This window comes from Hetaerina americana, unplaced genomic scaffold (genome assembly GCF_022747635.1).
Source record: "Hetaerina americana unplaced genomic scaffold, ioHetAmer1.1.p SCAF_5, whole genome shotgun sequence".
NCBI classification, from domain to species: Eukaryota; Metazoa; Arthropoda; class Insecta; order Odonata; family Calopterygidae; genus Hetaerina; species Hetaerina americana.
This window is the reverse complement of record NW_027287095.1, coordinates 69,884,621-69,897,733: the sequence shown is the minus strand read 5'-3', so window position 1 is coordinate 69,897,733 and position 13,113 is coordinate 69,884,621. Positions and strand designations below refer to the sequence as shown.

The 13,113-nt window shown below is 37.7% G+C and overlaps 1 protein-coding gene across 1 annotated transcript in view; it reads right to left on the bottom strand.

The window, feature by feature from the left end:
• Wnt10 (Wnt oncogene analog 10) overlaps positions 1–12,913 on the bottom strand; it is a 30,546-nt gene extending 17,633 nt beyond the window's left edge. The window contains exons 1-4 of the mRNA XM_071592523.1: positions 12,533–12,913; positions 9,443–9,557; positions 7,752–7,960; positions 2,288–2,494 (exon numbers count right to left, since the gene is read on the bottom strand). Coding sequence (XP_071448624.1) covers positions 2,288–2,494; positions 7,752–7,960; positions 9,443–9,557; positions 12,533–12,913 — 912 coding nt within the window. The remainder of the gene's footprint in view (positions 1–2,287; positions 2,495–7,751; positions 7,961–9,442; positions 9,558–12,532) is intronic.
• Positions 12,914–13,113: the final 200 nt, after the last annotated feature.

Below are 13,113 nucleotides of genomic sequence, written 5' to 3'. Positions count from 1 at the left end.
AGTGCTCGATCTATCTCTACGAAAGACGAACACTTTCGTGTCACCCGTAATTTTAATGGCGTAGCGGTTTTTCATGTCAGCAATGGAATTATCTCACACACCTATGCACCGATGATGGGTAGAGGTTTTTGCAGCAGTGGTTTGGCTGAGCATTTTGCGCTCTTTATCCTTGGAGATTGAAATAACTCAAGTCGACTGTATCAAGCAAATCGTGGCGGAAATTATCTGCTGTTTCTTTCCTACAAGCACTTAGAACAGGTTATTGACTGCCTCAATTTTTTTCTCAAAGAGTATATGAATCAAAGAAATGGTCATATTTTGTTTCATTTCCATGCCTCATAATTCTCACAGCGAAATTCCGTTTGTGTTAATTGAAGATTCCTAAGCGGATGTAAGTGAAGGAATACTCAATTTCATGTAGCTGAGTTCAATTCTTGCTTCGGTAAAAGCCTCTTTTTAGAGCTCGCATCTCTTTACCTTAAGCACCTCTCTCACTGTATTTGGTCAACTGTTGACCGGAAAACTATTTCAGTTTTGTCTCACATATTATTATTATTTAAATAGATAAATGCTCTATCCACTAGGATACCATGGTATCGTGCATATTTATTTGATTTTTATTCAATAGGTATCCCTTGAGCTCTGCGCAATCCACTGACCATGAATGTTGTTGAATATATGTGCATAATTTGTAAAATATGGCGGTGGATAAGATGCCAAAGAACCCCACAGTTTTAACCCATCAGTCGGTTTGATAGGTGAGGGTAAATCTCACATAGTATCTAGCCTAGGTGTTGGAACTTTGCACATCAGGTTAGAGGGGTTAGTTCCTTTCCCTGTGCTGCCTATGGGGCTGCCCAGAGGTGTCACTCGCAGTCGGACTCGGGCCCTCCGGCAATAGTCCACCGCTCTACCTGATGAAGTACCACGTCCCTCCTTTAACTATGTAAACTCCACGTAACTATGTAAAGATAAACATGTATTATTTTATCTTTAACATCAGGACTTTTGGGAATATTTAATTGGTAATTTTCAATGGAATTTTGGAAAAACTTTTATTTAGCCCGAGGTCTTATCCATCTTCCTATAAATACGTAACTCTTGATAGCTAAGTATCTATTCATAACTCGATTCTTTTGGCGAAATGCATTAGAAACTGTCGGTGCTAAAGTTATCTACTTTTTGTAAGTAGGGATACAAAAGCCTCTTTACCAGGTGATAGATAAAAACATCAGGTGGGTGGAACTCAAAAAAATAATATGATATTATCCCAATGTTTATCTTATGTTAACCGGTCAAAAACAAATAAAAGTGTTCTGTCAGGACAATCTGGTCGTCATGTGCGTTTCATCACTGGTCGTTTCAATCTCATCATCGTTCGTGCTCTTTGGGAAAATTGTAATTTTTTTGCTCCTCAGACTTATTGATAGTCCTTGTGCCCGTGGAATTCCGATAATCCTTGTCGTCATTAGTTCAAGGGCCTGAAACATGAGAGTCGGCACATCACGCATGCCCGAGACGGGCCTCGAACCCACACTATTGTGTTAATAGGCGGGCGCGTTACCCACTTGGATAACCCGGATAGCGTATTCGATTCCATTCCGGCATATTCATTTTAGCCATTTTCAATGATTGACTCGTTCTCAATGTTCAATTATTGAAAAGTAGTAGCATTTATTTCAGAGTGTTGTTTACAAATAGATTACTAATGGAGCCCTCAATGAAATAGAAATGGGGAATCATAATTTATTATCGAAAACCGCCCAAACTTGTATGTAACGATCTTTTTTCTCAAAAGTTAACTTTGTTTCGAGAATAAAGAAATTTGACTGCTAATTAACGGGAAATCAAGGTCTAATTAATCAGTTGGCACTCTGTCGAAGTAAGCAATATTCGACGAATGATTTGGAATATTTTCGTACTTAGTGTAATAAATAGCCTATGTTCACGGTTACGTGAGCGTTTGTAACGGGCTGTGATTCAATGGCATTATCCGTCAACTTCGACATGTCGATAATTATTCCATTTATCAAAGATTAGTTAATTGTGTTACAGTACTAACATTACTTTTTAAATTTATGATTTCAAATTTATTCTGAAAGGCATTGATGGAATAAAATAGATGGGTTTCTTGTCAGGATTATTTTACTCCGGCAAAATTCTATTTATCGTCATGATAGGTATTGATCAGATTTGAAAAGTGATTGCAAGTATTTTGGAGGTCATATCATTTTTCGGTTCTTTAGGTAAGCGGCAGAGTAAAATATGGTTTTGGCGTGCTTCTTACCAATCTCCCGGCTCGGTTATTGTGTAGATTCGTCTTGGAGCGGATGTCTCCTCCTCGCCTCTCCCTCGCATCAAGCAAGAGCCTCGAGAACGTGAGACCGTATTCGAGGTTATGTCCGCAGCCGCCCCATTCCCAGTGGCGCCGCTGGTGGTGGGAGAACGAAGCATCAAGGGTACTGTAATCCTCACCTCCTCTTCTTCCGTGACTCTGTTCAATATGTTTGGCGGGAGAAACAGAACGAGGGAAAACATTTAAATATCACTTTTTGTTGAGAAATTGAAATTCTGTAAATACAGTAATCACCACAAGTTTTTAAGGAGTACACCTCCTCGCTCAAAATGGCCAAATTGCCGCACCAATTAATGGTGGGGAGGTAACCTAGACGTGTATTTATATATTTCAACGGCAAAAATTCCGATCTTTATCAGAGGAAAGACATTTATCATAAAAATCTTATTTCTTATGTGTTCTAGCATTACTTTTATTTCTTGAGGAAGAGTCAATGACTGGTGGAGAATAATCTGTCATTTTATTTCTATTCAGCATCAATCGAGATATTTTATTTCCTCGAAACCGTGCTAATAAAAGTTATTGAAAATGAAATGCAAAATACTTTGGGAAAAATCTCTCTCCGCACTAAATAAACACTGTGTTCAGTTTCTGTGGAAGTTCATTATGCATTGATAAAAATGTACCCCAGTTTAAAAGCGTTTATTTCCATTTAGGACGCAGAGGGTTTTATTGATTCTCTTTGAAATTTTATTTGGATCAAGCAATTTTTAAAATTTCAACGCGCGTTGCCAATAACCGATTCTAAAGGCCCGAAATTCCCATTGTTTCAATGAAAATTGTAAAAGCAATGTTTGGAACATCGTATCTGGAGAGAATTATCTATTTATATTATAATTTAATGGAAAGAATGTAACCATTTTTCAATGGTAAACGATAGGTGAAATCATGTCTTGTTTTTTGCAGCTCGTTTAACAAAGCATTCCGGACAGATAGATTTACAATAGGTGCAAGCAGGCATAGTGTATCCAACGTCTAGTCCCCTAAGTTTGTATCTCTCTGGATTTTGTGGAATTATTCATTCTATTAAATAATAATCCAAAAATAGCTTCAAGTTTGACTTAATAAACTGGATTAGAAACATGAAATAACAAACAAGGACATTCACAAGCACCCAAGCCCTAGGTGAAGAAAATTCGAGGTGGAAATCGATCCTCTGTAGTATCAGGTGATTAATTTTAGCATGTTTCGTAGAAATGGAGAAACAACTTCAAAAAACTACGCATAATGCCGTTGAAAAGTGCCCACCCTGAATTCAATACATGCCTAGATGATTGATCTATCGTCAGCTTCTACTTTGAATTTTTTTCCGTGTGTAATACTTAGGACTCTCCAAAAATATTTTATATATCTAGGAGAGCTTGAAATTTATTTTAAAAAACGTAACATTTGGACAGAGGGTTTTAAGAGATATTCCATAATCGATATATCTTTAACTTAATACTTAGACTGTGATAATGTATCTCCGTTAATTTTGAAGCTTGCTTAGGCACTGATCTCTTACCTGAGATAAATTATGTTTCATAAACATAGTTTCTTCACAGATTATTGTAATATTGCTACCAATATGCGATTTTTCATTGCTACTTATCCATTCCGAGAATGTTTTGTTGCTGCTCCCCGCAGATCTATTCAGTTCTATTGTCGGCGTATTTTTCCCTTTGACGCTTGTCATTATTCGTTCCGTGTATCTCATCCGAGATGTCTCCCTTTACTTTTACCTCGATGACAATCTTCATTTCATGAAAAATATGATTATTGTTTTCAATGAGGTTCTCCCTCCTTTTTTCAGTTTTTATTGGGCAATATTTATTCTATTGTTTTCTCTTCTGCTCCTTGTTGACCTTTTCCGTTATGCATTCGAGCCATCTATTGGTTTTTATTGTTTTATCGTCCATTTGTTGTTTATTAGCATCCTATTTCCAATATTCTCTTTTCTGCTGCTGTTATAGTCTATATCTTATTATCGTATTCCTATATACTACTGTTAATTTTTTATGCTTAGTGGAACACCAGGTTGGTTTGTGTTTCAGTCTATCTGTAGACTTTTAGCTTAGGAGATTGCCTTTTTGCTTGGGTTATTCTGCTAACAATTGCCTGAAATATTGATAATTGAATCCTATTTATATACATTGACTTAGGTGTATTCTATAATTACAGGAAAATCTGCCAATTGCTCTCCTAAATCATTCCACGCGGATGGAAATCTAATTGTGTGATATGTTATAGTGTTTGGGAGAGGGGTACTGGATGAACGAAAGTGTGTTCATTACGTAACCAAATAAAATTGTATCCATTACTAATTTAGGTACTTGAAATCCATGGGAAATTTGGTAGTGTATACCTTTCGGAGAAAGGTGAGGATGAGGTTAGAAAAACTCATCCAATTTACATTGTATCTTGGATACTTACTTCCCAGTCAGTTTCCCTGTACTGTATCAATTATATTTCCATAGCCTAAAGGAATTTTATAAAAATAATTATTGCAGTCTACTAAACTTGGGTAGAAAAGGAATTTGAAACGCAATTTGTACTATTTATGTTTCCCAATTTTATTAGGCGGAAGACTTGAATAAATGATGCAGCCCATGTATTTTTAGTACTTTTTTAGCTAGAGGTCCAGGATAAGATTCATTCAAAATTTAATATTAAATGAATGTGATATGGTGAATTTCATCGATATACAAGCGAATTTTAAGTGATGGGATGCAATGTTAGCTTTAGGTGCCGATGATATCTGGCGTCGTCGAAGGAAATGATAATTGTAGACCGCTGCGAATTCTGCTCTACATAAATACGTAATTAATGGTTGACTTTTGTTAGAAGAAATCGTTTGACGATATTGATCTGGAGTAACTTTATGTCTGTTTGGAGGAGGAGGATCAGTTAAAGATCTATTTATCCATAATTCAGGATTGGAGCGAGATTTGGATTTTCGAATAAATATAACTTAAAAACTCTGTTAATTCTTCAGAGTTGGAGATAATTTAGGATTAGAGTAGTGGTATTTAGTGAGGCGACCGACAGCTGAGGTCATTTGCGCCATAGGGGATGGACAGGAAAGGATGAAGGGTGGAGAGACACCTGGCGTCGGCATTAGCCTACTCTTAACGAAAGGCGCCAAGGGGTCCGCAGCTTAACATCCCATCCGATGGACGGCGCTCTCACTCAAAGTGCTCTCCACAAAGCACCTCAAGTAGGGATCGAGATACAACTGAAAAATATTCGACACCGCCGGTATTCAAACCCGGGCCCTCTGGGTGGGAAGCCAGTACGATAGCCATCATCTCGATTCCTTTAGGATTAGAAAGGCTACTTGATTCAATCAACTAAAAACTCTTTTCTATATTACACTTAAATGTACTAGGAAAGCTTTTTTTCTCTTATTAAAATTTTCAAATTTTTTAACCTCTTACACCGTGTGTAAATGTTATAAGTTAACAAGAAACACTCCTGATAATTTGGAATTAGCTATCACTGGAGAAATTATTTTATTGCCTCAACTTCACTCTTGTGATGAAGTTCTAAAATGTTTGGGAAACGAAAGAGTCCCCGTTTCTTGACCAGTTAATTTGATACCGATTTAATTATATGGACCAACATTCGTTAACTATTCCTGCATAGCTGCAATTTTTCAAATATTTAAAACCATTAATAGGAGTACCGAAATCTTTGCGGATTCAATTATAAAATGTTTGACAAATGGGAAGAAAAAGTAACGGGAAGAGAATAGTTGTCAATCGGCGTATGGTAGGTTTGCATTGGATCCTATTACTACATACTACTATACTCTTAAGCCTCAATAACGTGACACAAAATTGCCTTACACTTCATACACCATATTAAAATGCCTCATTTCAATACTGCATGCATGTAATTTTGACATTCTCAATTTTATCTAAAATCCTGTGATTTTTCTCCCTCTGCCTAGCTTTCCCAGCATTCCCCTTTATTACCGTCTTTAGCATCCATTTGCTCACACCTCGCTCGTATCTTTTGTATCCAATTATCCCGCCTTCTTCAGATTTATTCTTATAGCCATTTATCAATTACGTATGTCTTTAAATTTATTTCTATTTTTCTTTAATATCCATTCATTTTTTCCTTTCGGAAAAATGAATATCAAGTAAAATATATATTTACCTACAGTGAAATCTCGTTTTCCATTTTTAGTCAGATAAAACGTGTTGTCAAATGAAAGTACTTCCTTTTTCTAACCTATCACCTACTACTCGTGTGGATAAAAGTAACTCTTTTATAATTTCATTTAAATCATGAACATTCAACGGTGCCATGTGTTCTAGGATCAAGTATGGTAGACCTTTCATGTTGCTACTCATTAGCCTACAAGATGGCCGTTCAAATCTATAATTTACCAATATATATTATCATTTACATTCTCTTTTATTTTAAAAGTACAAACCTTATACTCCTCATGTACCAGTAGCAAAATAAAAATGCATACATTTCTATTATTTTTAAAAATAAATAGTGCAAAAATAGAACGGCAGCGTCATTTTTAGAGTCTTACTGTAGTTAAGGAGCTATTGTGGGTTTCTGAATATGGAAAAACGTGAATTGGTGTGCACTAGAATTTTTGTGAAGTAAAATTTGCGCTCGCGTTATATCAGTTAAGTTAATCCATTTCTCTGCAGGGGATATATGACCTAATATACTAATAATTATTCATGTGGTGCAAATTGATTGTTAAATGAATATTTAAGGAATACTTCTTTCAAAATGATTTTCCGCCACGTGATTCACCGGGAGCCAACACGGCTCGACTCATTCGTGGCTTGACCTTACTTGACTTATTATCCCTTGGTCGAACTCCTAACATATCTCTCGAGTGATGCGTTTCCAGCACCTCGTTGACTTTGCAGCCCTGAAATCCGCCCAGTATTTAAACCCAGCTTGAGGTTGTATATTACGAGTATACATACGATATGTCACTTCTGGCGTTGAATTCTCCCTAAGTGAACATGTCTCCTCGCCTCCTCAAGGACCAGTTCTGGGAACTTCAAGCATTCTTCCTGATATCATTTTGCATTTCTTCATTCAACTAATTAGGATTAAAGGGTAATGATAAAAATATATCACTTTTGTCGACGTAATCCATATGCTCCATCATAACTGAAGACTTGACTGTATTTTGTTAGGGTAAGAAAGCATGATGACTTGAAACTATTTTCATCATTGAAGAATCTTACCTGAATTATGCCTTTTTACTCAAAATCAGTTTGTAACAGCTGAAATTTGTGGTCTTAGTAATTTTGATTGTGAAATTAGCCAATGATATGGTAAATACTCCTGTCTACGGCTTCTATCTCACTGCAGTCTACGTTATATCCTGCTCGATGGTACGCCACTGATATCTGGACCACACACTACTTACGCCCTCGTAATGCGGCATTCCTTGACTTCGCCCCCCTTTCCTTCCCAGCGGTCCCTCCGCCACTTCTTGTCCTCCCCCGTGTCTGTGACCTCTTCCCCCGCCAGGGTCACAGCTACAGGAGAGCAGTCTCCCGTTGCTGCAAGCTCGACTCACGGCTGACGTGACCCCGGCTGCAGAGGCCGCGTGAGCGAAGGCAGACTCCCTGAAACCTGTTGAAGAAAGAATGACAAGATTTTAAATGATCTTTTGCCTGATGAGGGACCTAGTATCAACTCCAGAAAGAATAAAGTTTAACTTGAAAATAGGAATAATTAGATTTTTGAACTTCAAGGATGCCACTCCCGTAAAGCCAAAGTCGCTGAAATCATGCAAAAAATATAATTTATTTAATTTTGAAAATGGATTTCTTCAATAATTATGAGCGATACTACATACAATATACTTTATATAGTATAGGTTGCGTTATCAATTTACTGCGTATTTTAATTCAAAACGGAAGAAGTTTTCCCAATGAATGAAATATTGTTGTATTTTGAAATTAGAATGCTAATAGCAAGGAATTAGAACCGGTGAAGCTACCGAATTTCGGTTACCTAATCTGCTTTCAACAATTTTTCTAATTTTATGCGCTTGTACCACGACTTAAACCAGGTTGGATCACTGCTTAAGTGGAATTATGTATCCTTAAATCATCTTAGATTAAAGAATCGGGTCTGTGATATTAAATTCTGGCATTGTATGCCAAATTTCAACGATTAAGGTTTACGCAAATGACACCAGCTCTCGGTTGCCTTACATAAGAGCTACTTTAAGGCAAATAGAATTTGTTTTCCTGTGAACAATAGATGATCGTGATCGCAACCACTAAATTCATTAGCTCTCATCTATCGCCTAAAACCCTTATCCGTTTATCATCCATGATCATTCGGGTTCATATGTCTTAAACTGCCGGGACGATGTAAATGTAGTGTGAAGAAAGAGGATTTGTTCAGTTTATTTCCACGTTCTCTGTAACTTCATTATGCTTATGTTTGATTGAGAAAAATAACTTATTAACTGAGATATCAAATTTCAGACTTTCGTTTGCAAGGGATTTAAATTTTTAATATTTTAGTTTGATACTCATTTGTTGATATTTGTGTTAGATTTAGTTATTTTAGAATTCTACTAGTTGCAATTAATGAATTTGAGTTTTCGAATATTTTATAAATACCTGATAGGATCACATTTAGTCACGCAAAAGTGTTAGTCATCAGGCAAACCTTCATCTATTTAAACGGGAGAAACATGTCTATTAAACTTTGTCAGCTCATTTTTGTTAAAATTATCCTTCTATCAGTATGTGCGTGGGGCGAGGAGATAAATGACATATGTAATTATATTTATTATAATTTAATAACCACTGACATAAATGGCGACTCAAATGGCGAGTCAAAGAAAATTTTTCAATTGGACCTTTAGCCACAACAGTCACTAAATTTCATTCACCGAGTTACTGCACTAAAATTATGAAATTAGGTTTTTCCTAAAAATTTGCAAGTACTTAGTATTTATTATGTCTACGTAGTAATGAACCCAAAGATATGTGTTATTACTACGTAATGATAAATATCTGTTTAAAAGATTATATATGGATAGCTTCTTTCTGAAAATAAGACCTCAAAAATCATTGGCATAGAAATTCATATTACCTCTTTGAAGAATAGGACTGGTGGCTGGGTTTTTGTTTTTTGTGGCTAGACTGGAACAGTTCCAACGGTGTTTCCTAAACTGATACTGGCACTCGGACACAGCTAACTGTAGACCCTTTTGGGGGAATAAAGGACATAGTTAAAGAAATTAATGGCAAAAACGATTTTTAAAGTAGTTAGGAATATTAAATACCCATAAAGCAGACGAAGATGAATTTTTCTTACATTTAGAAATTGGAATGAATATAAATAAAAGAAAATTTATGTCAGATGACCCATCAATAGATGTACAAAGCTTAACTTAAATATTATGTAAAAATGTACGATGGTTACCAGCTGTCAGGATTAACTGAGGGAACTTTTAAATTACAGGCACGCTGAGAAATGATATCTTCTATGCACTGTTTCTATCAAGTGTTTCGGTACTAGTGACAGATGTATTTACTCTTACCCAGAGTTGCCAGACGTTAGGATATAAGGTCAGAATACTCTGAGAATATGTATGCTCGTTTGGTTAAAAGAATACTCTGAGAATATGTATGCTCGTTTGGTTAAAAGAATGCTAGTAGCTTGGACCCATTAAATGGCGCGTGACTACTGAGATAATTCCCGCTAAAATTTGGTTATTTGAAAAATGAGAGATAGGGGAGGATAAGAGGCGGTACCGTCATGAGATGCGAATGCGTGGAGCAATTAACAAAGCAAGGAATAGGTTTTTGGTATGAAGGGCGTTGAGGACTAAACAAGAATTGAGATCAAGAACTAGGGGCGGGATGAGCCCAAACGTGATGGTCTTTAGGATGAAAGATGCTGAGGTTGGGCAAAGAAGGGGAAAAAAACCAGGCAGTCGAGCTCCAACAACCGGATGGAGGGGGAAACGAAAGTGGGTGAAAAATCCCGAAATATGTAAGCCGGGTTTTGCAATGAATATATAATACCAATGTTGTTTTGTTTATGTTCTGTGTACGGAACGTATTATAACTTGACGTTTCTCTCGCTCTGCTACGATCAGGTTACCAATGAAATATCTCGGGGTTATTATTTTCCTGAGCGAAGGGAAGAACCCGTCGCTCTGGAAGACGACGACGAGAGAAGCGTTGAGCCACAGCATACTCCATACGTAGCCAAGAGTGTCATTAGCATCATCAAATATTTGGTCTTGTTGGATTACAAATATCTGAGCAGAATGAAATATGCTCTCCTTGGATCATTTGTCCCTTAAGTGTACCAACTTTGTGACAAATTAGCGAGAGAAAAGTAATCTTCCCTATTTATTCTCTAGCCAATGTATTATCCTTGTTTTTTTCACTTAATAGTGCGTTTGCATGACATGGAAAAATGATCACGCTTAATCAAAATTTTTCTTTTGAAAATTAAGAAACAGATCCATGTAAAGTATTACATTTGTTGTGCATATCACGTATTGTGGCTATCTCCGAATAATGGCATGTTATACAGGGGAAGATAGGGTTTTTTTTTACTGGAAGGATGGTTCTTTCATTGGCTCTCGTTATTCTTCAAAAGGGTAGTAATAATTATATAATTTATTTTGTCTATTGGATATTCGCAATTTCAGATAGCTTGATATGAGTGAGCGGTATTATTTTCATGCCATCCGTTTTAAAAATCTCTTGGCACTAAAATTGGTATTTGTGTCCAGACGGTTCGCTGCGCCTTTCCACGCACGGACATTCGGGTCCTCCTCATTCCATGAATTGAAATTGCACAGCCTTTGGTAATTTTCAAAATTGGCTTTCTATGGAGCTAGAAAATTCCGTAACCAATTTATACCTCTGTATACGACTTTTTATTTTCATTGAAGTAATCCCGGAAATTGTGACTATGTCATAAATAGGATTATAGAAATATATGGTAATTGATCAGTCCTGGTTACGCAGATTTTACAATGCATGCAAAATGCCGTTGCTCTGTGCTGATATTGATCCTGATAAATCTTCAATTTGTCACCGCTAATCATTCTGGAAAAATAATTGCTCCTATCCTATTTATCTTTAAAATATTTACTGACGAATAAACTGAATAGCATCAGGCGTGACCTCTTTGGAATAATGGAAATATGTTTTAAAATTATTAATTTTTCTTAATAGCTTATCATCGATTTCGTTTCCTCTGTGAAGCAATGGAGATAAGCACACTTATGCTTGCACCTATCTCCAAAAAGCATCCCGATACTCTGTACCAAGAGTGTGTGGCAAAATATACTATGGTCAAGTATGTAAAGATGCACTAGTATTTCACCTCTCTTTCTTTCGTAACCGTAAATTATGCGAAGGAAACGAATTCTTAAATCTATTTGTGCGAACGGTTATCTCTCTAATTACGTCGCAGTCGCCTGGCACACAAATAAATATAATGCAAGAAATAGATGATTTTCTTGAAGCCGCTATTGAAATCGTACAATTGATACCTTTGTAAAAGAATTTCGTCCTGTTAAGTCTTCCATTCTGCAGAGGCTCCGATTCCCAAATTGTGTAGTGACCGTATCACCTTTATTGTACATTCACGGCAGGTGCAATGCAGCTTTTCACCTTTTATGCTCCATTCTTTTGCTAAATAATTACAACATGGATTCTAACACTGCTGTCAAAAAAGCATTTAGGGACGTAACCCCTGTGTATCCAAAAACGTTAGGATTTCACGGCAGAGCGCCCGACTACCTGTGTGGAATACGTGTATACCGTTTTCTAAATATTCGTGGAGCAGAGTCAATTTTACCCTCTTCTTTAAAACTGGTTCACCCTGGTTTTGAGGGCACTTTTCGCTTTCTCGGAGAAATTTCTACGTATTATATAGACGGGATGGAAGTCTCTTCGATCGCTCTGTTTTCTGCGCTTTTACAATGCTATAGACACTAACTATGCGTTTCACGAATGGTGGGTTCATTAAGTTGGCGCAGCACACATCTGCCTACTCCGTGTGTGGTTTTTGTCAAATTTCGTATTCGTAAATGAATAGTGTTTCTTTTAATTCTGTCCAGGAAGTGTTTGGTTATATGGTGGGCGTGATTCGAGAAACATTTGTCAGATATGAAGTCTGGGTGCGATCGTTCTAGAGCGATGATGCGTTCACCTGTATGGCAGCGGCCGTGGCCTCGGGCGCCCTCCTGCACAGTGCCAATTGCTCCCGCGTCAGCCCGGGGAAGCTCCTGCAGAGTACCCACGGGGAGGGTCCTGGCCCCCGGCCACGGGACCCCTTGCCCCCCCGCCTCTCCTTGGGGGCGGTCGTGCTGTTGGGTAGGATGATTGCCGGGATGCCATGAGGCCCGCCGTCCGCCGTGAACGACGTAGGCAGGTAGTGGTAGTAGTCCTCCCTGCGGGACGAGGACCGACCCCTGTGGGTCCCTGAGATGGAGGACGAGCCGGAGGGGGAGCGCCGGTTGCCGGCTCCGTTGCCGCCCCCGGAGCGGGCCTCCTTGACGACTCCCGTTTCACCCAGCTGCCATTCCCGCATCTTGGAATTTGTATTCTTCATCCTGGAAGTGAACGGAGGCAGGGGTACACTGTGATTCAGGGCATTCTTCCGCTAGCATTGATGAGTTGCCTAATGGACCACGTGATAAAATAATAGATGCACAATTAAAAAAAAACCATTTAGAAAAATTACTCTCGAGATTCAACAAGCAGCACATTGCAATTACTCGGGGAGAAGTG